Raw genomic sequence first — 24,958 nt, 5'->3', positions numbered from 1 at the left:
TTTAAGTGCCGAAGGGAAAGCTTTGTTTTGAAAATGCCTCTCAGAAATATTGTGAGCTGGCTAAAAGAAGGTGCATCTAAAATTAGTGAGAATATTAATTGAAAGATTTCTCTAGCCCTAGTATGTGTCTCATAAAAAAAATCAAAATCAGCTTTTCTTTGGTGCAACAGTTTTTTGAAGTCTTTGTGTGCTGATATCTAACAGGCAAAAATACATTTCTCCTTTCCTTTTCCACTTTCACCATTTTTCCTTTTGCTTCAAAGAAATCGTTTTGATTTCAAGCTGCTCTTTCTGTGTATATTACAGAGACTGAGGATGTGATTTCTGTCACGCTGAAGCAGAATCAATAGATGCTTTCATTTTTTCCAGGTGGTTTAAATAGAACTCTTATTTGTAGCAGTTTTTTGAAGCCCTCTTATCTCTGTTCTCCTTCCACGTATTTATTTTGTGATTTGCCTTTATTTCAGGAGAATGTTTCCCACGATCAGGGTTTCTTTCTCAGGAGTGGATCCTGAAGCCAAGTACATTGTGCTAATGGATATAGTTCCTGTGGACAATAAAAGATATAGATATGCCTACCACAGGTCTTCCTGGTTAGTGGCTGGAAAAGCTGACCCTCCACTCCCTGCAAGGTTTGTAGATTTTAAAGCTGGTCTTTCTTTTCTTCTCTTTACTTTTTTTTTTTTCTTTCAAGGAATACCTGCTATTATTCTTTCCATGCTGCTTGCAAACAGTGCTCTGAGAGCTTGAGTCTGTGTCCAACAAATTTGATTGCAAAACTCTGGTTAATTTCTGTGCTGCAGAGTCGGGCCTCATCTCTGCTTGAGGTTTGATTTATACTGAATATTCAAAGGCATACAGGATTTGGCTAAAGGCTCTTTTATGTACGTATGTATTTTTAAATGAAATTTGCCTCAAAAAAAAAAATAAAAAAAAGAAAACCAAACACACACACATTGATTTGTCTCTTGGTTCTGCCCTCCCTGATGCATTTTGACCTCATATAATTTAAAGCAACCCAAATCCAAGCAGAAATACTATGCTATAGTGCAGCACTGTTTATGCTTAAATTATATTATTTCTTGGAAAATGTATCCAATGTTTAGTAACCAATAATTTGATTCTTGCTTTTAGTCATCTCTTATACAACAGGCAAGGTATGGATCAGTTCTACAGCACAGAGGGTTTTTTTGTTGAGGAACCGTGAAATTTTCTGAGACCTTAGGGAGGGGAAAAGAAAAACCCCAACAACTAAGCTTGTTTTCTAGACAGAAACACCTTTTCTACACAGGAAGAAAATGCTGTAGAAAACTCATTTCCCAGATCATTCCCTTGCTGTCATTAATGACTGACTCCTTTCGGCGTAGGGAAGCGGAGGCTTGCAGCACCAGGCTGCACGGCAGGAGGGCACTTCAGCGCAGACCCCCACTTCATCACGCTCAGCACAGCACTTCAATACGTACTTAAGTCCCCAAGCCCAGTAAGACCGAAGCACATGTCTCACGGCTTTGCTGAGTCAGAGCTGGAGATATGGAAATAAAGTGGATGCCTCTCTGGCTTCTGGAGTGCGGAGAGCTCAGCACAGGCACACAGATCAGCTCCAGGTGGCTTAGCCCGGGGTTAAGATCTTGCTTATTACAGAGACAGAAATTAGAAGTAAGAGAAGGAATGGCAGCATGGTTTATTTTTATTTTTATGTGTGATTGCAGGAACCAAATCCTGCATGTTTCCTCAGAGAAACAGCTCTACTGAAATCTTGCTGACTGCTGATCTCTGGAAGGCGGCTCAGGGAAGTAAACAGAAAGTGCATGCATAGAAGCTGTTATTAAAGACAGCAACCTAGGAGTTATGTCGGCTTTGTTTTCGTGGCCAAAAACTTCGTCTTGCGATGTGGTTGACGTCTAAGGGCTTCATTTGAAGTATTATAATGGACACTGATCAAACCCCAAAGAGTATAGATGGATCCTGTTCTGGTGTGTTATAAATTACAGTCAAAATGAGTCAGCATCAAAAGAGAAAATAAGGGAAGGAGAGAAATAGTTTCGGGGCAGGGTCATCCCTTTAGTATTTGTCTGTTCAAGTGCTTTTTTGGGGTACGCTTAGTAAGGCTGCTAATCCACACACTGCCTGGCATAGAATAATTCAGTGGAGAAATATTTCCAAGAACGTAAGACAAGAGATTGATCCTTTGAAATAACTAGCAACTGCCCTACTAGCTGCTGTGGAGCTGGGGTCAAACCTTATTGGAATTGAATATTAATTATCACTGTGCTGTGGTAGCTCTGTAAGTTCCCTGTTGGGTCAGTGCCCCTCTGTGCAAATGTGTATCTCTGCTGTGTATCCCCTTTCATTTTCAGGATGCTTAGCCAAAAGACTATTGATCATGACACAGGCAGGGATTATTTTTTCTCTGTATGAATTACACTTACATAGGTGTATATGCACTTTCTGCCTCTTACATTATTTGGTAAGAAAAGGTTGTCAAGAGGTAGAGCGCACCAGTGTTTGCGATACTGGTGTTGCTTCTGGAGTGTTAATGCCTCTTTTGAGGTGGGAGGCCTTGATCCTCCTCAAGTATCTTGAAAGGGGTTTGGTCCTTCTCCAGCATCAGGAGCCCTTTGTGCGGTTATCGCTCACACTCTCTTCTCTGCATGCTTAGTGCCTGGCTGGTGGGACCGAGGTGCTTCCTCCCCACGCGCATCGCTGCCGGCATCCACATAGGCACAACGGCGTCTGTGGAATTATCCAGGAGTCACATTTTGCATGGGTGTAAGACTTTGCAGGATCAAACCCGTTAGCTGCTTTGCTCTTTCTATTATACAAATAACTTTCAACGCCAAGACAACTTTTCTCGAAATTAAAAAGTATTCTGTGATTCTGTTTGAAAGATTAGCCCTTTAGGGAACTCACTGCAAAAAGCAGTTTTATCCCTGTCTTCCTGCTGTCAACATTTCGGACAAGTTTATGTTGCAACGAACACTCAAATAAAAATACTTTTCAGAGAGTCTTTTGTAAATCTTCTAAAGTGCTATCTGGAAATAGAATTCCTATGTGATATTTTATGTTTGTTCTTCCAAATTACTAAGGCTGTAAGAAAAAAATGTCAGTTTAATAAGTTTCAGCATGTACCTTTATTCACTCTTCTTCCTTTTTTACCTCCTTTCTTTCACTCACAATTTTTTTTAATTTTTTTCCTCCCCACTTTATTTGGCTACAGTAGCCTGCTTGTAATCATTTATTTAATGAAATGGCAGTGTTTGGATGCTTACAGAGCACTATAAGGAGGAAAGTTTTAAAAAGTATTACGTTTTGAAAATTATCTATTAAGGTAGTTAAAAGAAGTGTACTTAGCAGCTTTAGGACTTGTAGGACCAGGCCAGCTGTTAAACTAAACAGGAGGAGAGCGATGCAGCGTTCCAAAACTTGCAAGAGGGAAGCTGTACCCAAACCTGGGCTATATCATGAAACACGAAATAGCACGGACCAAATTCACATCCAAATATGGCTCCTAAAGCCTTTGTGGATTCGAGTGAGCAACCCTTTGCATCTGGCTGGCTGTAGGCAGCAGAGCTGGTGCTTGCTTCTGGGGTTGTTTCGTGTGTGGTACTGGAATGTGCATGTTTATTTCTCTGCTCCAGTCTCATCAGCTTCTTCTGCTTGGGAGGGCAATAGATTCAGTTTTGCACCCTTTTCTCCAGGGTGCTGGAGATCAAGCTGTAGGAGAAGTGCACAGGGAGTTGTACTTAGCCAGGTAGAATCACCCTTCACAGTGGGCAGGCAGCATATCAATACAGAAAGGCAAGGTCTATTAATACATTTATGTAACCAATATTCAGGTGCCAGTCTTTCAGTGACTTTCCTGTTAGCTTGCTGCCAGTATCCAGGCAATTTGTAATTTGAAAGCTGTGCCAAGCATTAACTGCATATGGTGTAAAACAATTGTGCTCAGTTTTAGACAAATGAAGATCTTTACTCACTCCCCAAGTGCATATTTGAAATAGTTTGGCTTTTTGGTCCCAATTAGCCAAACCTTGCTGAGCCTGACACTCTGTGATCACAGTAAACAGTATTAGCTATCCAGACATTCAAAATTAGGAGTCAGGCTCCAAAAAAAAAAATCACAAGGCTGGCTGAAAAGCTTCAGAGGCTGGAAGCAATACAGCTAGGATTGTTTTTTCTTTGCCTTCAGTAATTTGAGGCTTTAAAAATTCAAGTTTTTACAGTTTTCAACAGGAAGGCAAAGTTGATTTTCACGAAAGCTCTTAGGTTTTCAGATGCATCATAATTTTTCATGAGCCTTGCACTATAATTGAGGGAGTCAGTAGCAGTGAGGTTCCCTATATGTTAGGATCCCTGGCACAGCATCCCTCCTGTGGATGCAGCTGTACCAGCCAAGCTGTGCTTTGGATCAATAGAAGGAAAATGTCCTGCCCATCTGAAGTGAGCCATGCTGGTAAAACTTCCGTATCATTAGCAGGACTGTGGCTTGGGGATTCTGCTGGCAGAAACAACAAGCCCAGGATCAAATCTCTTTCCTCTTTGAGCAACGGAGCTGTGCTCCTGAGGGACTTTAGCTGGGCCGTGCCTCGATTAGGGACCAGTGTGGTCTATCAGAGAGTTACGCCTCATCTTCTAGCGGTTTTTCCATTCTTCTTTTGCCTAACCAAAATCATACTTCAATGAAAAAAAAACAAATAAATTCTCTCTCTAACCCAGCATCTCAGCACTGCCCCACTGCCTGATGGAAGAAATCTCTCAGTGTGGCCAAATACATCACCCGGAGAGAGGGAGCCAGGCTCTCAGCGGATGGTAATGCACACCAACAGAAGCAGAACGAGTCTAGTTTGCTCTAGCTGGAACTCTACTTCAGTGCTTAATTCACGATCTTGAAAGCACATTTGAGTTATATAATTTTCAGCAATATGTTATTCCTATAAAAACATTGTTCTTAAATAGCCCAGTACTTTGTAATTAGTCTAGTCATAGTGTATATATCATTCTATCTACATGTCTTCCAAGATTCCTTTTCTTCTGCTTAATTTCCCAGGTTGTGGGTTGCTAATTACGGAGCTGCAATTAATTTTTTCATGTCAGACCACTGTGCTGGACTGCAGCCTTCCACCTCTTATAAACACACGTCACCACAGCCAACGTGTGATCGAGTGCAGGTTAAAATCATTATCACGGCTTAATGTTACATATAAAGAAAAATGCATTTTTATCTGCATTCCCCCATTATCTCTCTAATGACACCATGTTTTTTCTCTCGGAGCTGTAGTCATTGTTATTTTAAGTGCTTGTTAGTACAGCTGTGGGGAAGGACATGATCAATTTTTCATTTGGGAAAAGACACAACAGTGAATGTTAGTTAATGTATCCATTTTAGATAACTAGATAAAATAATAGCTATGGCTAGAGAGCAATCGAGCACTTGGACACAGAATTCTTCATTATGTTCCAGTGAATTAAACAAGTCAAGTCGTCTGCTTTACTGTCTTTCATTAATGGCCATATTTCAGGCGTTCATTCATTTGGGGAGACGGCATGTTTCTTGTTCGACTAACAGGCCTATATTATCCAGAGCTCTCAGGAAATCCACTGCTGTGAAACCATTGCACATCCCGAGAGCAAAATCTTATGGGCTTCGCCACCTTGTGTGGAGGTGGTGCCTGCCCTCCAGCCGTGGGGTGAAGTTTTGATGTGCCGGCCTTTTCCCTGTGTCCTTCAGGCTGTACGTGCACCCAGACTCACCGTTCACGGGCGAGCAATTGCTGAAGCAGATGGTGTCATTCGAAAAAGTGAAGCTCACGAACAACGAGCTGGATCAGCACGGCCACGTGAGTAGCACTCCTGGTGGGAAAGGGTCAAGAGAAATCACAATCTGCTGTCACATCCAGCGGGGAAAGGCTCAGGGTGGAGTCGAGCATCAAAGGGAGGGAGAGGAGGGAGGGGGGGTGAGCTTTGTGTTGTGCTTCTGCCTTCGCTTTGCTGTGACTAGGCAGCATGCTTTGCCACACACACTGGCTAGCAGGCTCGCATGCTTTTCCCTGTGTGCTTGGAAGCTCCTTCTCATTGCAGGCCACCTATTAGGGTTGGGCTCTTTGACTTCCAGACTCAACACAGAGTGGGCATGGAGTCAGCAGAAAAGTCTAATGGGACACCACAGCAAGGGCTATGGGACTATAAAAAACGTGCCTAAGCAGCCCTTGAAATAACAGAGGGATGTCAGAAAGTCAAAGTGCAACAGGGTGGGCTTGGGCCCCTGCAGGAAACTGGTCCCAGCTCTCGCTGGTACCAAGCTGGTGTCACAAGCCCCGGGGCTGGAGGCTGGTAAACGGGCTTGCAGGCTGAGGACGGGAGAGTTAAAAAGAAAGAGCGTAACTGCAGGGTCGGTAAATGAGGTGTCATGAAGGGAGGGCTCATTTTGAGCTCTGAAGTGTGGCGGGGGGGTAACTAACCTGTAAAGCAGAGTAATTATGATATATGCGGTGTCAGCAAGCCCTCCCATAGCGGGCTGCTTATTGCTTTTTCTGGCTGTTTGAGGCAGTGGCTGTTTGCCTAAGCTAGGTTCGGTGCAAAAGCTTCTCATCTGAGAGGGAATTTTTGCTCATTTCAGGACATAAAAATTGAACCATAGCCATTTTCATTTAAAATACCTCCTAGTAATAAACAGATAGTAAGAAAGAGAGAGAGAAAGAAAGAGAGAGAGAAAGAAAGAGAGAGAAGAAAGAGAGAGAAAAAGAAAAAGAGAAAGAAAGAAAGGAAAGAAGGAAGGAAAAAGGAAGGAAAGAAAGAGAAAAAAGGAGAAAGAGAAAGCAAGCTCAAACTAGATGTCTATGTGCTATTCTTTTGTAAAGGTCTGTCTACGGATACATTTTTCTTGAATCCAGTTCCCACAACTGCTCCCTTCCTGACTAGCAAAGGCTGTCTTTTTTTTTTCCTCTCTCTTATTTCATAATCTGTAGAAGGGCAAAGCTGAAGATTTGTGGGCTCTATCACCGAGTGATGATAGAGCAGTATACGTGCGCATTTAAAAAGGAGCATTTTTCATCATAACAGGGGCCATGTGTGCCTCTAATAAAAGGCTCGCAGCACACTAGTTAGGAGCAGTGCAGTTCCCAGAAGCCCAGATGAACATAAAAAAGAAGTCGGTCTGAGAAGCTGTCGGGAACAGGGACATGTGACAGAGCGAGATGTGAGTGTTTCACATGCAGGCAGTGAGAGAATGCGGATGAGATGCGGGCCCCTTGGTTAACTTTCCAAGAAGTGGCGGAGGTGGAACACATTCTTTACATGGAGGCTTTGGATGGCTGAAGTCGATGGAAAGTTTTGCATGTTCAGTTAAGAATAAGCCCCGAAGGCTTGATGCTGTGTTGAGATTTGCGTGACAGATGTTACACCGTCGCAGAGCACTCCCTTTTAAGTGTTTTGTGGTGTTTTGTGTTCCAAATGAGAATGTCAGGTTTTATGTGCTGCCTTAGTGTAGCTGTGTAAATATCATCGCTGTGTGCTCTATAGAATGAAGGAGCAAATTCCTTCTCTGAAGCCTTTAAAGAGAGTTTGCTGCGGTATGGCCAGCAGGGCTTCTGAGCTCCTTCCAGAGAGAAGGGGGGAATGGAAATGCCTCCTGAAACTTCTCCCTTCTGTTTGAAAGAGCCCTTCGTTGCTGATGAGATCTTTTTAATGGACCTGCTAAAATGTTAATTATGTTTGATAAGGCATGTTGCTTCCTGAGGAAATTTTAATGACCTAAAAGCCAACTTTAAATACTAGTTATGGGTACAGAAGTTGGAACCAGCCTCATTCCAGTTTGTTCTAGTGGCTTGCTTTCTCCATCCTCCAGTAGACATTTTGGGTTGTTAAGGTAATTGTGGTGTTTTATTTGTAGAGTTCATTTCCTGAAAAGGAATCTGAAGAGAAGAGAGGCATTTGTTTGTTCTCCATTATTCTGAGACTTTCGGAGTTGGCAAGCATCTCTGCTCATGTATCTTCAGCAGCATGCATAACCCCATAGCTATGTACATTTTCTCCCCAGGCATCAGGCAGAAGTCTTATCTCTGTGCTCAGGACATACAGCTTGCTTCATGGAAACACTTGCAGATATCCTTTCCAGAGAAAGGAAATGGCTTCTGCCTCTGGAGTTTTGCAGATGAGCGAGTAATTCCTATTTTTCTGGTTGTGGTACACTTATGAGAGTGATATATTTCAGATTTCTGGTGATGTTTTACACAGGCTGCTTTTTCTAGGACTTTCAGTTGCACTCAGTTATGGTGGCATTATTTCTGGTTTATGGCGAGGTGAATCATGAGTGTATATAGTATCATAATTGCTCTTCTGGCATTTATGATAGCAAAACTCAAACAGATTAATGTCTGCAAAAGCAAACACAGAGGTGTGAACATGGCCAACTGTGAAAGCCAGGGTTTCAGAATAGCCACCAGCAGTTACACCCAGTTTTTTCTTAAAGATAGCCTGGCAGAAGTTGGGAACCTACATGCTTTCAAAAAGCAAACTTTGCCCGGTAACTCTGTTCCTCAGTGAATGTGGAAGCCGCATTCCCAGCACAGTTCCTGAATTCAAAGCCACCTCGGGGATTTCGCAGCTGGCATCCAGATTGCCTCTGGTGACCGTCAGTGGGAGCCAGCTGCCTACAAAGCCCGCCTGACCTTGCCGTGAGCCGGATCCTGTACCGACGGATCCCGGTCACCTCCCCTGCCTGGGGTTGTCAGCACGGAGGCAGATGGGAGGGCTGGGGGCCTGCGATCGCACTATATGGACAGTAAGCACATGCTGGGGGGCTGCCCTAAGTCTGTGCGCACCTGATGCTTCCCTATGGGAATGGCAGCATGAGCATCCCCAAGACAGCATCTGAGACTTTCTGATAGCTGCGTCTTGCTGGTGGGGGGCTGCTTGGATGGTGAGACCACCTTTGGGGGCTACTCTGAAAGGTACATCTGAGGCACCCAATTCCTGCAGGCTGTTTTGATGGTCCTGACACACAGAGATGCATTAAGGAGTATCTTTTTGCAGTATCCTGCTGAATTTAATGTCAGCGGGTGCTGTGGCATTGGCAGCGTGTGCAGGAGGCAGAAGGAGCACTGCATGCAGAGAGCCCAGTGAGAAGGAAACAAGGCCCTTAACCTTGGCCGTCGGTCTCCTGTGACCTACGGGCTGTATTTGACTATTTGGTACCTGACTGACTCCACCTGCCTCTGGTGGGAACATGTCGGGTAGAAGATAGTAGCAGAGGATGTTACCTGTGTCTGCTTTGGGTTTCAGAAACCTTTCATAAAGGATTACATGATGTTGTCTGAGAAATGGGGTTTCTTTATCACAGTTTGTGTTCACAGAGGAGTGAGAGGAAGGGGCACGTGTGGGAGCTGCTGTGTCACAGCCCGTTCCTCCTTCCGCTCGGCTGCTGCTCAGATGTCATGCCAGAGTGTGGATGTCGTGGCCACCAGCAGCCATGGGAAGCGCTGAGGTCTGTGGGCCAGCCCCTCAGTAATATCACCACCTTTCTAATATCTTTTCTAGCTGCTTAGAGCAGTCTGATGGCCTGGCTGGTAAGGCAAAATTTTACAGAGAGGCAGAAATGTGCCGGAGATATTAGCAGCAAGGTTGATGACCATAGTGTGTGCATATATACAATGGTGGAGTGACCTGAGAAAGGACCTGGGCTGTTAGAGGCTGACATACAACACTTTCGGGACAATGGGTGCTGCAATGACTTTCCCCTCACTGTGTGCAACCCCCAGAGTCACAGTACAAGTCCTAGCAATATTTGGCCCTGAAGGAAAAACAAAGGCGTGCAACCTTCCCTATTTACTGAGTTAGCATGAAATACTGCCCCACTTCTACTGTGTTTCAGCTGAACAGTAACGCTTCCCAAGGAATGCACATTAGTTATTCCAGATGTACAGAGCTGGCTGCAGTGTCGTTATGGCCCCTGTAAAGTAGAACCACCCACACCATTGCCAATTTAGTCTTGTGACTGTGATTATATGCAAAACAAGGACTGGTGCAAGCCGAGCTCTGTATTTAATTCTTATATTGTAATGCTGTGGTTAGAGGCAGCCAAAAAGGCCTCCATCCAGTGGTAATTGAAGCAAGTGGGAATCGCTGTTTGACGCCAGTGAACATTGGAATTGGTTAGTTGGTACGTTAGGTTTAGAGTTATTCTGGGGGCTTGTGAACAATAATTAATGAGAAAAAAATGGAAAAAACTTGGTCATTTGGGAGTTCTGTACCATTTTTTTCTCTTTTCTTTCATTTTTGGTAGTTTGCGGTGAAGAGCATCTATCAAGTCAGTTGCTTTAAATGTTCGCCACAATAAGAAGATTTGGGAAGTTCATTTTTGGTCAACCAGTTTATGCTGGTGGTGATGATATATGTATATATATTGTTATTGTTGTTCGGTTTTCTTTCTCTTTTTTTTTTTTGTTCACGTGCACAATTTGCAAATGTCGATTCCTGGTCATGCAGTTTCAAGAGTAAAATACTTACCCTTGCTGGTGACACCTGCAAACTGGTTCACATGCAAGCAGTAACATCAGGTAGGTAGCACCTCACCTGTAGGAATAGGTAGGTGCTCACCGGTAGCATAGGAGAGAAAGGAATCCGGCTCTTGGACTGGCTCTGGCTACAGCTTCATCCTCTGAAGTGAGGAGCTGCCTAGAAGATGTGGGGAGCTTGGTCATCACCAAAATCAGCCCCTGACCAGTTAGATTACAGATGTCTCCCCTGCAGTGTTAATTGTTTTTGTTATTTTTTAACCTGTTGTTTTATAGTCTTCAAGGGTACTGTTAATCTTCCTCTCAGAACGGTGCCTTGTAAATTTTTCTTGCAGATCATTTTAAACTCCATGCACAAGTACCAGCCAAGGGTCCACATCATTAAGAAGAAAGATCACACGGCTTCTTTGCTAAATCTGAAATCTGAAGAGTTCAGGACATTTATTTTTCCAGAGACAGTTTTTACAGCTGTCACTGCCTACCAGAATCAACTGGTGAGTACAGTTGTTAATTTCCAAAGATTTAACTAAATCCCATGCTGCTAAAAATTCCTTTTTTCCCCAGTCTCATCAAAGGAAGTTTCTGATATAACTTACCTTTCCACTCTAATGTGTGTAGTGGTTTTGCTCAACCTAATTCATTTTCAGGAGTAATTCTTATGTATATGAGTAGTTCTGCTAACTTCAAAGGGACATGAGGATTATTCATGTGAGTAAAGATGACATGAAAGAGGCTTTCATTTGTCTTCCCTTCTTTCTGTACAAGGCAGTTTACATATTATCATTTAGCCCTTTTCTAATTATAGTTCATTAAGGAACTGTTCTTATTTGCAGTGATCTTTTACGCCATGAGCTATGAGCTGAGTGATATTCTGGTTTGCACATGATGATTTCATGGGTTTGAGAAGTTGACTGATTAAGCTGTAAGGCTCAAATGTAAGGGAAATCACTCGGAGATACGCTTTTCAGACGCTGCTCAGATTACATCCAGATGTTTGAATTTCAATTTGCATGCCAGTGAATAATATATACAAAATGGAGGAGATCAAAACAATGGATTGCTAATGAGTAATTTTAGGAAGTATATAAACAATCAGAAAGCAGAGGCTTTGTTCAACAGTGGGTAGAGCTTTAATATTTAAGTCAGTAGAAATATGTTGTTGGCTTCAGCATGATTCAGAATATGTTTAAAGGGATTAATGTCTATTGCACTTCAGAACAGACAACCCTTTCTAATTCCTCTAAGTTAAGAAAAATGTAGCAAGCACTGTCCAAAGGTGTGGGCGGACACCATCACAGAGTTAAAGAACCTGCTGGTTTATTTAAAGAAGCCTGCATTTCTTATTATGAAGCAAAAACATTTAATTTCTAAATGCTACAAACAAAACAAAACCATGGCATAAGGGGCCAAATAAGCTGTGAATGTAGCAGTAATAGTGTTAAGCTGGTTCTTGCGACAGACACCACATCTAGTTTTAAGGCTTCAACATCAGGACTTCTTGACTGTAGACACAGGTTTGTATCTGAATGTTGCAGAAAATGCATTCAGCACATGGCAATCGCAAGAACAAAAACCTTGGACATTTGGTTAGTTTTTTTTCCATTTAATTTTCTGTAGAAACTAGAAGAACAGTAAGAGACACAAACCCAGCTAAACCTGACATTTATTTCTGTAGGATGGATTTATGTTTACTGATGATATTTGCATCAGAGATGCTTCCAAACTAAGCTTCCCAAAGTACATGCAATGAGTCCTGGAAAATTTCTCAATGGAACATCTCCGGAACCCCTAGAGGTTGATGCTGTCATTTTATTTATGACTAATGAAAATGGAGCCTTTTTTCATTTTTGCCATTTCTTTCAGAACTGTTTTAAGGAGGGGTTGATTACATTTCTGGAGGTTATTAGATAAAAGCTAAATACATTACACTTTCAACAAACTATCTCATAATTTAAGATTTAAAGGGCATGCATTTATTTAAACAGTCAAACCACTGCCACAGAGTTGAATTGTAGGTCAGATTTCATTTTAAAATGCTTTCTAGCAGATGTTCTCTGATTGTTTGTGAGACAGTCTCTCAGGAAAAATATGGCCATAAATGATTGTGAGTCTCATCTGGCTTTGGTGGATACAAAAATTTCTCTTGTGATGTCATACCAAATCTTTAATATTAGGAAAATGGAAGTTTGATTGGTGAAAATAAGCTCAAGAGATGAATAGAAATCCTTATGATTCTGCGGTACACTTGGCTCCGTGTGTTGGTGATCTAAGTCAATGGAACTAGTTAGAGCGTGCCTTTTTGCAAGGTAGTTTTCAAGTGCTGCCACAAAAATATTCCCCGTACGTGAGGCACTAACCCGCTGCTCTTCACGTCGCCACGAGTCCAGGGCACGGGCATCTCAGGAAGCAGAGGAGACCGTAGCTGGCTTGCTGAGCTGTTGCAGGATCCTGTGACAAGGGTAGCATTTAGGTCCTGTGGTGTTTGACCAGCCCACAGTAACAACTGATGAGCTGTAATGCCTCTTGCACAGTGCCTCAGAGCAAGAGCCACCGATATTTGAAATAACTTTGCTTGGTGACAGCATTTGATTGTCTGAGGATTTGAAAAATATCACTTTTCTTTCTGAGTCTGGTGAGCCAGCTGTTAAAAAAATAGGTTGTGGCCTCTGTGATACAGGCTTTTTTTTGAGGAAAGCCAGGCTGAAATCAGTGCTCAGAAGGCAATATTTTTCATGGGTTTCAGCTGAAGTTGGTGGTGTTCATATCCTTGCAGGACAGACCTTGTATTTTCCCTCTAACTCTTACTTACAGTTTAATTTTAATTACTGGTAGAAGCATGGTTGGTAAATCTGAATATTATTTTGAAGTCTCAAGTGATATTGACCAAACCTCATTTGGTTGGACAGCTAGAAAATTTTACAAGGGCAGGGATGTGTTTTCCTGCTCCCAAGAAGCAGAGTGGAAACCACCATCCCTTCTGGAGAAGTTTCACTGCAAAGCTCAGGGGAGTCCTGATGCCGTGGGGCAGAGGCTCCCCTGATCTGTGAGTTACTCTGGCAGTAAGAAAAGGCTTGTCATGGTTGTTGAGCAGCATTTGAAGATAGGAGGAGAGTTTTGGTTATAAGAGATCTGGTTTTCATGGATTGTGATGGTTTTAGTGGGGATACTCATTTAACCCAGGTTCTGTCAGTTTAAATCTGAGTTTTCCCCACTTTTTTCCCTCTCTTTCACTTCTTTGGCATTTATGGCATTATGGCATCTTGGTTTTCCAAGCAAAAAAACAGTTAACCAGCATCTGTGTGATGGCTAGTCAGTCTGGCTGAGAGCATTTGCATCACAATTTCAAGGAGGGGTAAAAAAAAAAAGTGTGGTGTACTGAAGCAGCATCCTCAAGTTTGCAGCAAGAACCCATGGTTTGAGCTTCTATTAGCTGATGTGCAGCTCCACTGGAGAGGCTCAGATGTTAGCAGGGTGCTGTGCTTTGCACCTGGAAAAGACTACCTGACTCATGCTGTTAAACTGTTTGGAAGTAATAATGTCTCACGTGAGTGGGTTCCTCCTGCTCTGGGTAAATTGAAGGTTGAGCCCACCCTGCTCTTCAGTCCATCCATTGCCATGTGTATACCACACACTGCTTTGCCTCCCCTGCTTTGCAGCATCTCAAGAGCAGCTCACACATGCAAGGAGCATGGATACAATTAGCAGAGAAATCAGGAGAATGGATAGGTTAACGCTTTGTACGCTGCTGTACCTTAACACTACATTCATGTTGTGTTGCTCTTTTCTGGGTTTCCAGATAACCAAGTTGAAAATTGACAGCAACCCTTTTGCCAAAGGATTCCGGGACTCTTCCAGACTCACTGATATCGAGAGGTAATGGGGACTTTCTGTTTACTTTCCATTCAGATAAGATAAATAGAAGAGAGTTTGTAGGAAAAGCATGCTTTCAACTCCTGAGAAGCTGTGTGTTTTAAAGTTATCTTGTTGCATATAGTAAGCCTCCTTTACCTCCTTTAAAAATACTTATAAACTTTATGAAGAAAGAGCTGTTTTGAATTTTGACATCTGTTCCAGTTGGGACCAATATATTCATCTTCCTGATGGGGCTTCTTGAAGGGGGAGAGGGTCAGTTTTACAACTTCAGAATGAAAAGCTTTTTTCTTATCGTGCCATGTAATCCTATTGAGGGCTGTGAATTGGGTCACCAGGAAACAAGGGCAGTGGTCCTGTGAAAAACATCTTTATAGCTCCCCGCTGCTCCACACAGTGGAAAAGAGAGAGAAGAGCTTCCCAAAATACACTTCAGCAGTCCCAGACACTGAAGTCAGCAATTATTGCCATCAGGACAAATCCCATAACTCCCACTCTGACGACAAAGATGCCATTTTTGTTTCTTTAAAATTGTACCGCAGGCTTCATCAGGGGAAAGCTTTATCGAAACTACAGAGTTTTGTGTGTACAGCCCATTATAAGCAACTGCTGCCATAGGGACAGAAGCATTAACCCACAGCTGAGTCGGAAATAAACTTCGATCTCTTGGTCGCCCTCCAGCATATCACATTTCTATGATATCGTGTCAAATGGTTTGGCAAATGAAGCAAATTAAGCAGCCAGTGTCCTTTACGCTGGAAGAGAACTTGATGGAGATGCATATAGCACATCCAATTTTTCCTATGGGTATATGATCATGAAAGAAAATTTGGAGAGGCCAAAACCCTCCAAGCTCCTATGCGGAGTTATATAGATGTAGCTGTGATTCATTTTTCATGGGTGCATATAGGGGACAAATTGAATATGACATCATTGAGCATATATCTAGAAAAACCTCCTTACAGCACTGCAAAAGTATGTCAATACCAGAAAATCTATGGCTGGGAAATGGTGGTATATACTATACTATACTAGTGACTGGATCATTAGTGATCTGTTAAGTAGCTGGGTGAAAGAGCGGTAATTTAGAGAAAGAAAGCTTGTGGACTACAATGCATTCTTGCAAAACTCTTAAAAACTGTTTCTTAGGTGAAGGTCTTAGTTGAAAATTGAGAAAACCAAAGTAGATTTAATTAAAATAGCATAGTTTGGTATCTGGTTAGAGCACTATGGTAGACAATGTCCAAAGCTCACGTTTGTATGCAGTAGATAGTCAAGAAAGGACCTTTAGAAAGAGCATAGACCTCGATTTTCACATTTCAGTTTCCTTGTTTAACAGACAGGCAACATCTAATGACACAGCTTTGAGAGAGTCTGAATAGATAAGCTGAGAGAAAAACTGAGTTACCTCTGTGCTGATGAACCGACTATCGTGGTGCTGGATACGAAGGGAATTTTTCCAGAGGACATCTTATTATAACAGAACATGGCACGAAGTCAGAAATGCTGAAGAGAAACCACAGTGCCCTTTTGTTTATTGATAAGAATAGAGCCTGAGACAGGCAGCCAAACCAGGCTTGAATGTTGCCATGAAAGATAAGGTATCCAAATGTGAAACCTACAATAAATACAAGAAAGAGGACGTGGGAAAGTGTTGAAGTCCCATCAAAACTCTGGATTTGAGAGTCCATGTTTGGATGAGGTCTTATTTTGACTTAAATGGGGACATTTAGCTCTTATTATGGGACAATGGTGTTTAAGAAACACAAACTGCTGCACAGTACATTAAGTAGTAAGGCAATAGAAATGTGACAAACAAAAGGGACTGATTGAGAATCTCCTTAGTTATCAGATATGGTCCAAGCATACCAAAGGTTTTATTAATTTCCAGCATTAAAATATTCAGGCACACAAATCATTTTCCAAGTGCCTGCTGGTTCCATAGCTTTCATCTTAGCATGAGCATAATTGCTTAAATCTGATGTGAAGCAAAAGAAATAGTAAAGTGAGGTTTGACAGTCTTAACATCTGCGGAGGTGTGCGTTACAAGATGTAGGGGCCACATTGACTAGTACGGTGTGACTTCACTTGGTCGAGTTGTAAGCTTAGTAAATTCAATAAGATGACTGATTAAAAAATATATTTGCTGGAGAAAAGACTATGCAGTGGAGTTGCATATTTGCCCAGCTCATGAAACATGAGTATTTATCTAGAAGCTGTGAATATATTCTCCATGCAGTGCTTCCTGAGCTGGCTTACAGCATGTGCATGCATAATCTGCAATGTTGTGTGGTGATCTTAATGGTCTCCTGTAAAGCATCCTGTGATGTTAGGGCCAAGAGAGCGCTCATTTATTGCAAGTTCCAGTTTTTCAGAATGACCTAAGTAGTGTGAAAGTGTACAGAGCTTTGTATTTCATTTCCAGGTATTTAAGCCTGCCTTTTCCTAAACAGCCTTTGGGGAGGGAAACAAATCAGATCAATTGATCTTTAGAGACCTAAAGAAATTAAATTAGTCTGGAGTCAGTTACTGCACTAAACCATCCGGTAATTGGATTGCTCCTTGTAACTGATTGAAAACAGCCCCTATCTGTAACAATATAGGGAGCTTTTCTTTATAGTAGATCTGAGAGAAAAACACATCTTTTTATGACATGATGACAGAAATTGCGCTTTTTTAACCTAATTGAATATGATTTTATAAATATGCGACTTTAACGATTTCAGGCTTCCCATTCTAGATTTACGATCCCTATGTAGGAAATTCAAGCGGCAAATGCCTTTAGGATTAAATTTGTTTGCATTATATGTGTTGGAGTTAAAATAATATATGTAAAGTTCGTCAAGTTTGTGAAATAGTAGAGGAGCTAAGCAAATGCAAAGCTATCAAAGTCCCTACATTTTCCTTTGTTCCTGTTTAAATACCTTACACCAGTTTGCTTGTACTCACAGCTATCTATGCAAAGCTTTTAACTGTTGCAAAAATCTTATGTGAGTCTGATATATATTGAATTTTCAGTAGGACATGAGATTCCTTCCACAATCAACTCCTCCCATACATTACTTGTGGTAATCTATTTATGGTAAGGGACAGGCTTTATCTATGGCTACTGTGATTTAGATAAGTGGCTGATTTTGATCTTTTTATGTGGTATTTACTTTTCTTCTATGTTACACATATATATAAAAGGCTCTTGTAGTGGTTGCGATTGAAAAACTGAACAGTTAGTAGCAATTATCAGATTGTGGAACCTGATGTACTGTGGTGTTGACTACAGGATGCCAAACACAGTAATGTGGACATGAGGAATCTTTTTTTTTTTTTTTTAATTAAAACTATATATTTTTTTAAATTAAAACTTTTTTTTTTTTTTTTTTTAACAAAAGACTAATGCAGGGTTTATAACAAGCAGTTCGCTCTGGGGATAAGTTTTAAGGGAATGTCTTTATGCTTCTGCTTAAGAAAAACTGCCAATCCCATAGAAGATGCAAAATCAGAACCCAATAATTATTATTATTTTTTTTAATCTAGAGCCAGAATTTATTTTCTGGGTTGTGGTAAAGAGTTAGCCTTTAAAAACAAGAAGGTAAATAAATAAAACCATAGCAGTTACATATGCAAACAATCCACAGAAAAAGGTTTAAAAGAGTGTGAGTCACTGGAACTACTGAACTGTAAAATAATGATCAAACGAGAATAGACGGAACATTATAATGGCCTGAAATTGCTTGTCTATTTGCTCCAGCATGTGATAGGCAAGTTCAGGGTGTGGACTCATGACTATTAAATCAACTAAGGGAGTATACCCATCTGCATAAGTCCGGTAACGCTTCTGGGAGGTAGATACTTACTTTGAGGGGCAATATCTTAGCTACTGGAAAAGTATGGCTGCACAACCAAGTGATTTTAAGGCAGAGAAAGGAAGGACTGAGGACTGGGAGAAGTAGGAGAACTGCATCCCAGCTAGATTTGTGTGGTAATCAGATTCTGAATTTTCCCCTGAGGAACTTCATTTCTGAAATGTGGAGATACATTGTACTGAGGCTGCAAGTGAAATAGAGCTAATGCCTGGATATGGGTACTGGTCTGCTGGAGGAGCAGTCAAAGCCATATGCTTAATGATGTACTGTGAGCAGCAGCCCTTGCTCCTATCCCTTCCCTGTTCACCCCACAGAGGCTGCCTTCCTCCCAACTCCCACTGCTTATTGCTGGTCCAGAACAACTTTTCTGGGTGTTGAATGTCCCCTACCAACAGCCAGAAATGCATACTCTCTGTGACCTACTCCCATCTCCATCATCAAGCAGGGCTTTCTCATAGTTCTCCAACAAGTCCAACTTGCCAGCTGATCTTTGTGTTTGGTTAGTTCTTGGTTTGTGAATGTCAGTGAGCAGCCACGGGTGATCATATCAGACATTTAGGTAGCAAGAAGTTAAGCCCTGAATTTAAGGAGAGACATCGGGTACTCCAGTCCTTAAACTCCTGGTGTCTCATGCTGTTCCAGATGTGCTGAGGTTACATCAGCAGTTGTTGCTCCAGAGAGGTGGACGGCTGGTCTGTAGCTTCTGTATCAACTCTTCCCGACCCTTGCAGGAGGCTTGGATGGCTTAGGACATCTAGAAAGAACTACCTGCCTACATTTAGGTGTCTGAAATACATGAAACCTGAAACATTGCCTTCAAATCTGGTTCTTCCAAATGTGCTTCCCATTAACCAGACAGCTATTCCTCTTCCCCAGCAGAAAACCTTCTACGACAGCTAAAACCTCTTCAGTTCCCAAGATTTTAAGCACTCATACCCCAGCTTATTTTTACATTTGGGTCTGTTTTTTTATCTCTCTCTTCACTTGTGCAAAGCAGTATAAAATGTTTATTTTCTAGTGTTTTCCACTCACCTCATGTGGGTGCGGTGCATGCTAAGGGGACAGGATGATGTCAGACCAGGCCCACGGTTTCCACCACAGGGGAAATTTTCCAGGGACTTTACCCAGACTCCCATGCCACAGTGCTCCTCGGTCGTCATCTCGCATCCTCTGCCTGACAGTCACAAATAACTGGTGGCATTCACTGGGTGAAATGGATCTTTGTGGGACTGCTTATTTGGAGTTAAGTGTGCCACTATATTTTTTTGGTTGGGAAAATAAGATGCGGAGAAAGAGCTTTAATCACAGAACCACAGAATCACAGAATTGAAGGGGTTGGAAGGGACCTCGAAAGATCATCGGGTCCAACCCCCTGCCAAAGCAGGCTCCTTAGAGCAGGCTGCCCAGGTAGGCGTCCAGATGTGCCTTGAATATCTCCAGAGAGGGAGACTCCACAACCTCCCTAGGCAGCCTATTCCAGTGCTCTGTCACCCTCACCGTGAAGAAGTTCTTTCGCATGTTGGTGCGGAACTTCCTGTGCTCTATCTTATGGCCATTGCCCCTTGTCCTATCCCCACAAACCACTGAGAAGAGGTTGGCCAAATCCCTCTGTCTCCCACACCTCAGGTATTTATACACATTGATAAGATCCCCTCTCAGTCTTCTCTTCTCCAGGCTGAACAGACCCAGGTCTCGCAGCCTTTCCTCATAGGGAAGATGCTCCAGGCCCTGTATCATCTTTGTGGCCGTCCGCTGGACTCTTTCCAGGAGTTCCCTGTCTTTTTTTGTATCAGGGAGCCCAGAACTGGACACAGTACTCCAGGTGAGGCCTGACCAGGGCAGAGTAGAGGGGGAGGATCACCTCCCTTGACCTGCTGGCCACGCTCCTTTTAATGCACTCCAGGATCCCATTGGCCCTCTTGGCCACGAGGGCACACTGCCGGCTCATGGTCAACCTGTCGTCCACCAGGACCCCCAGGTCCTTCTCCTCAGAGCTCCTCTCCAGCAGGTCGTCCCCCAGCCTGTACTGATACATCCAGTTGTTCCTTCCCAGGTGCAGGACTCTACACTTGCTCTTATTAAACCTCATTTGGTTTCTTCCTGCCCATCTCTCCAGCCAGTCCAGGTCTCACTGAATGGCGGCACAACCTTCTGGCGTGTCAGCCACTCCTCCCAGCTTTGTGTCATCGGTGAACTTGCTGAGGGCAGACACTATTCCCTCATCAAGGTCGTCGATGAAGATGTTGAACAAAACTGGACCCAGCACCGACCCCTGGGGAACGCCGCTAGTCACAGGTCTCCAGCCGGACTCTGCACCACTGATAACCACCCTCTGAGCTCGGCCAGTCAGCCAGTTCTCAACCCACCTAACTGTCCACTCCTCTATCCCACTCTTTCTCAGCTTTGCTATCAGGATGTCATGGGAGACAGTATCAAAAGCCTTGCTAAAGTCAAGGTAGATGACATCCACTGATCTGCCCCCATCTACCCAGCTGGTGATGTCATCATAGGAGGCAACGAGGTTGTATATTAATATACATTAAATATACATTTAATATGCATTAAAGTTAGTTCCTCCCTCTTTCTTTTTTTTCCTCATTCCCTGTATTAAGATAGCTGTTCTCCTTATTGCTAATTACATTTGAAAGAAGTGGAGTGGATATATTTAATAACATCATACTCCTGCTTCAGGCATCGCCCTTGTCGTGGCTTCAGTCAGGCTACGTCATCTCCATATTACAGCTCTTCCAAACTTGCCATTGGTAGCCAGATGTTTATTATGAGGGTGCTAGCAAACACCACTTTGGAGATGTACTCATCCTTTCTCCCTCAGTCACCTAAAGCTAGATGTTTCATAAATTAATTCTCATTTCACTTCTTTCTTAAGATTGTATGTATTCTTGGGATATTGCATTGATCCAATACTTGTCCAATAGTTTTGTAAAAGTGTTTGGTGGCTCTATTACATTTTGAGCCAAATTAACCTTCAGCTCACATGAGCCAATGTAGTTTGATGGGCCCTGGTTCTTATGCGACTGGAATTGGTTCAGCTCTAACCTAAGCAGTGGAATGGTGCTACTTTGTTCTGGTGGAGGATTGGGTCTGTACCCTGTCAGAGATGAATTAGGTATTAGGTTCCTAGGGTCAGTCAGCAATATTAGTCACCAGTAGAATAACCAAATTAATCTGCATCTTTGTGTTTGTGCATGTGTAAAATAACAGCTATAAACTACAGAAACATGAAGGCTGAGCGATATCTGAAAGTGGTTCGGACAGTTTTTGTTTTTCGCTCTTGGTGTTATAGAAATGTATTTGTTCATCCTGCTGTTTTCCTTTTTTTTTTCTGTTTTGTTTATTTTTTTTTAGGACTTGTTTTTAGCACTTGCATTTTGGACAAATTAGTCATCTTTTCCCTTAAAAAAAAAATCTACTACAGTGCAACTTCCGACAAGTTTATTTTTGTGCCTTCTCAGCCCATTTATTCCATCTGTCTTCACCTCACCTCACTTCTGATGTCTTCTGTTATCTGGGCTTTCTTCCAAACATACTAACTGGCAGCTACAAAAAAAAGGAAACCTTTGAAATGCAGAACTAAAGAAGTCATTCAGGCTGCAAACTGATAATTCATACACTTTATATCCTGTTCTGTATTTTTCTTTGTGTTGAACTGAATAGCCAAGCAAAACATGGTTGTCAGTTTCTTTTATTTTGTTATTTTCCTTCTATTAATTTTTTAACATTGTTTTTCTTGTAAAGAAAAAGACAAAAACCATGACACCAGGAATAGGGAGCGGATTCTGAGGATATCCGTAATTTTTTGCTTACCTATCACTTGTATAGTAAGGGCAAATAGAGAAAATGCTAATGGGTTCCTTGACTGTGCCCTGAAATTTGTTGTCGTCCTTCCCCCCCCACCATAGCCATTCCTGAGACAGTGACTTCTGTAGAGAATTAGTTTGGAGTGCCTGGATCTTCTACCTGCTCTTTGTTACTTCTGCAAGTTGTCTTCAATGGTTGTTAAAACCCATCTCCTAGTGGAAGGGGTGCCTGAGCATTACATCAACTCCATCCTCTCCGGAGCCATGGTACAGATCTAAGATGGATGCTAATCAAGGCCTGGCTCCAACAAACTCATTCTGGATTAGCTTTTCTAAAGTTTTCTTCCAAAACCAAGTATGCTGCCTTAAGCCTCCTCATCCCAGAAGGAGAAAGTAGGCTTCCTGTCTCCTGGGTGCTCTCAGTGCCAAATTCAGGAAAATCCATAGCTTCAGGTGCATATAGGCATGTGTCAGCACCTTTTTTGATGGGGCATTGTGGGATGGTGAGCCCTCTTTGATAACAGCAGGGCTTGTGATCACATGCTTCAGTGTCAGGGTCATGGTGATCAGGGGGCGGCTGCGGATGCACAGCTGAACCAGAGTAATAGCAAAAGCAGAAGAAAAGTGGTATAAAGAAGCATCAGAGAGATGCCTGCTTACACCTACAAAGAAGCATTGTTCTTTCATCTTGATTAAAGACTTTGCTCAGTGTAATTTGGGATGATACTGTCTCCTGAGAGAACTTCTGTAAACTGGGGTTAACAGCAAGAGGAAGTGAGCATTCTCACACAGGGCCTTCTCCTCAGCTGCTTCCCAACTCTGTTTCCAGCAGTCTCCCAGTGAATATCCAATACCATGGTAAGATCTTGGGTTTAGTCTGTGAAGTGCTAGTGAATGATTTGTCAGCTATATCGGGATCTTCCTATCTACTTTTGATCCTCTGAGACTACTCTGTACATAGAGCACAGTGTTAACTGAACATGGCCAAAGACCCAGCGTGTAGCTGCAAGACATGAAGCATCTCTAGCTGGAAGATTAGCTTTGCTGGAAGAGACGAGAGCAAAATGTTCAGTCGACATTAAAACCTGCAGAATGGCAAGGGGCTGTCTATGCACCTCAAAATCTTACCAGCTGATAAATTCTCCCAGTCCTTCACTCAGGTTTCTGGTCCAAAACTTGATGGTTTATTTCTTGCACAAAGGAGAGAGACACTTTGTTCATAATAAGCCACTGCTTATTAAAGGGGCTGGGCTCAAGGTGTGCTTCTGTCAGAATGCAGATCATTGGGATCAGCCTAAGCTCCTTTTCCATATTACCTCTCCTCACATTTGTCCTGCCTCAGCATCTTCTCAGAGGGTGTGCTAACCAATAAGAGCTTATTCTTTTCCTCTCCATTTGGCATATGGTTTCTTCTTTTCCTTGAACATTTCTAGCCCCTAGCTTGCTCTTCTCCAGCCTGTCATCTGCTACTATTATCCAGTTGTATATGTAACACAGCTTAATCATAGTAATATATTATGTGGGGGGGGGGGGTTTCTCCCCTCTGCATATTCACAGGGTAACCGAGTTGAAGAGCATTCTGAAAAACTGAAAATTGTTGGTAGGCCACACAAAAGGATGAGACAGAACAAAGACATCTTTCTAGTATCCAGCTGTTATCTTTTGGTCTCTTAAAAATGAAGTTCATTGCTAAGAGAAGAAATTATAGCATTCTAAGATACATTAAAAGATGAAAAATGTTAAGTGGCAAATATTAGATAATGAGTGATCACAAACGGAATAACAGAAGTAAAGAAGGAGAACATTGAGCAACTGAAAATAACTTTCTTCTTCAGGCAGATTAGTGTGGGTCAGATCTGAAAAACCTGAAAGGAAGCTCTTACAAAAAAACAAAACAAAACAAAACCCTCCACCAAATCCCATTTTTGTTCATACTCTTCATTTTTTTTTTTGAGCAGAGTCAAAATGGCAAACATTGATTTATTGTTCAGTAACTTAAAAATTATTTCATAAATCCTTTGAACTATGCTGTGATATCTGAAGATGTTGCATAAAGAACTATAAAACCACAGGTTTAAATAAACGAGCCTTTCCATATTGCTATTAGTATAACAATAGTTTAGGATTTCTAAAAAAAAAAATAATAATATATTGGCCTATTCTACAGAGCACCATATTCTGGATATTCTAAGCAGTTCAAACTTTCATAAACAGAATTTCCGGGAAGATTTTGACATTTAAGTCTTTTTGTTCCAGGTTGACAAAAAATATGTAAGCAGCAATCCTTAGTCCAGATTGCCAGGTTTGTTTGTGCTTTTTGAACTAGATTTCACAGGCACTTAAGTTGTCTTGTTGAAGTTTTGCTTTCTCCTACATGTCTACTTGGGAGCAAGTCCAAAAGCACCTCTGTCTTCAAAGGCTGGAAGAGGTTCAGCGCCTCTTTCAAACCTATGTGGGAAACTCTATATGTTTCCATAGATTAGATGAGTTGCTGCCGCTTTCTTTTCTGGGTGGTGTTCTCTGAGCGTGAAATATTTGAGCAGGGTGCAGATGCCACCATCCCTTTCCTTTGAAACACAAAGAGAAGCAAGGTTATTCCTTGATGTGGTAGCTAGATTACTTGTCTGAGACAGGGAAGACCTGAGTGCAGATTTCAGCTCTTGTTTTGCTAGGTGGAAGAAAAAACACTTGGTGGGAGAGTTTGGATACCCTTCATGTGTGGAAAAAATGCACCACATCTTACTTTCCTTTGTTTCCTTTTGCATGCTTAGGTGGCTTTTTGCTCAGCCTTTTGTGTTTCATAGGTCTGTTTGGAGGTATTTTTGCAGCAGGTGTTGTATGAAAAAGGAGAGTGTCCACCTGAAGGCAGTGGAGTCCAAGTACCTATATCGTGGTGTGA

The 24,958-nt window shown here is 42.1% G+C and overlaps 2 protein-coding genes across 4 annotated transcripts in view; one reads left to right on the top strand and one right to left on the bottom strand.

Annotated features, from left to right (window-relative positions):
• Positions 1–24,958, bottom strand: part of SEPTIN7 (septin 7) — a 594,594-nt gene that overhangs the window by 339,358 nt on the left and 230,278 nt on the right. The window lies entirely within an intron of this gene.
• Positions 1–24,958, top strand: part of TBX20 (T-box transcription factor 20) — a 50,606-nt gene that overhangs the window by 13,900 nt on the left and 11,748 nt on the right. For both annotated transcript variants that reach the window (XM_080581796.1, XM_080581795.1), the window contains 4 exons: positions 468–632; positions 5,729–5,837; positions 10,847–11,005; positions 14,308–14,384. In XM_080581796.1, coding sequence (XP_080437922.1) covers positions 468–632; positions 5,729–5,837; positions 10,847–11,005; positions 14,308–14,384 — 510 coding nt within the window. The remainder of the gene's footprint in view (positions 1–467; positions 633–5,728; positions 5,838–10,846; positions 11,006–14,307; positions 14,385–24,958) is intronic.

The sequence above is a fragment of the Anser brachyrhynchus genome, assembly GCF_964034855.1.
Source record: "Anser brachyrhynchus genome assembly, chromosome: 2".
NCBI lineage: Eukaryota > Metazoa > Chordata > Aves > Anseriformes > Anatidae > Anser > Anser brachyrhynchus.
Note: the sequence above shows the minus strand (reverse complement) of the source record. Positions and strands in the feature narration are given on the sequence as shown.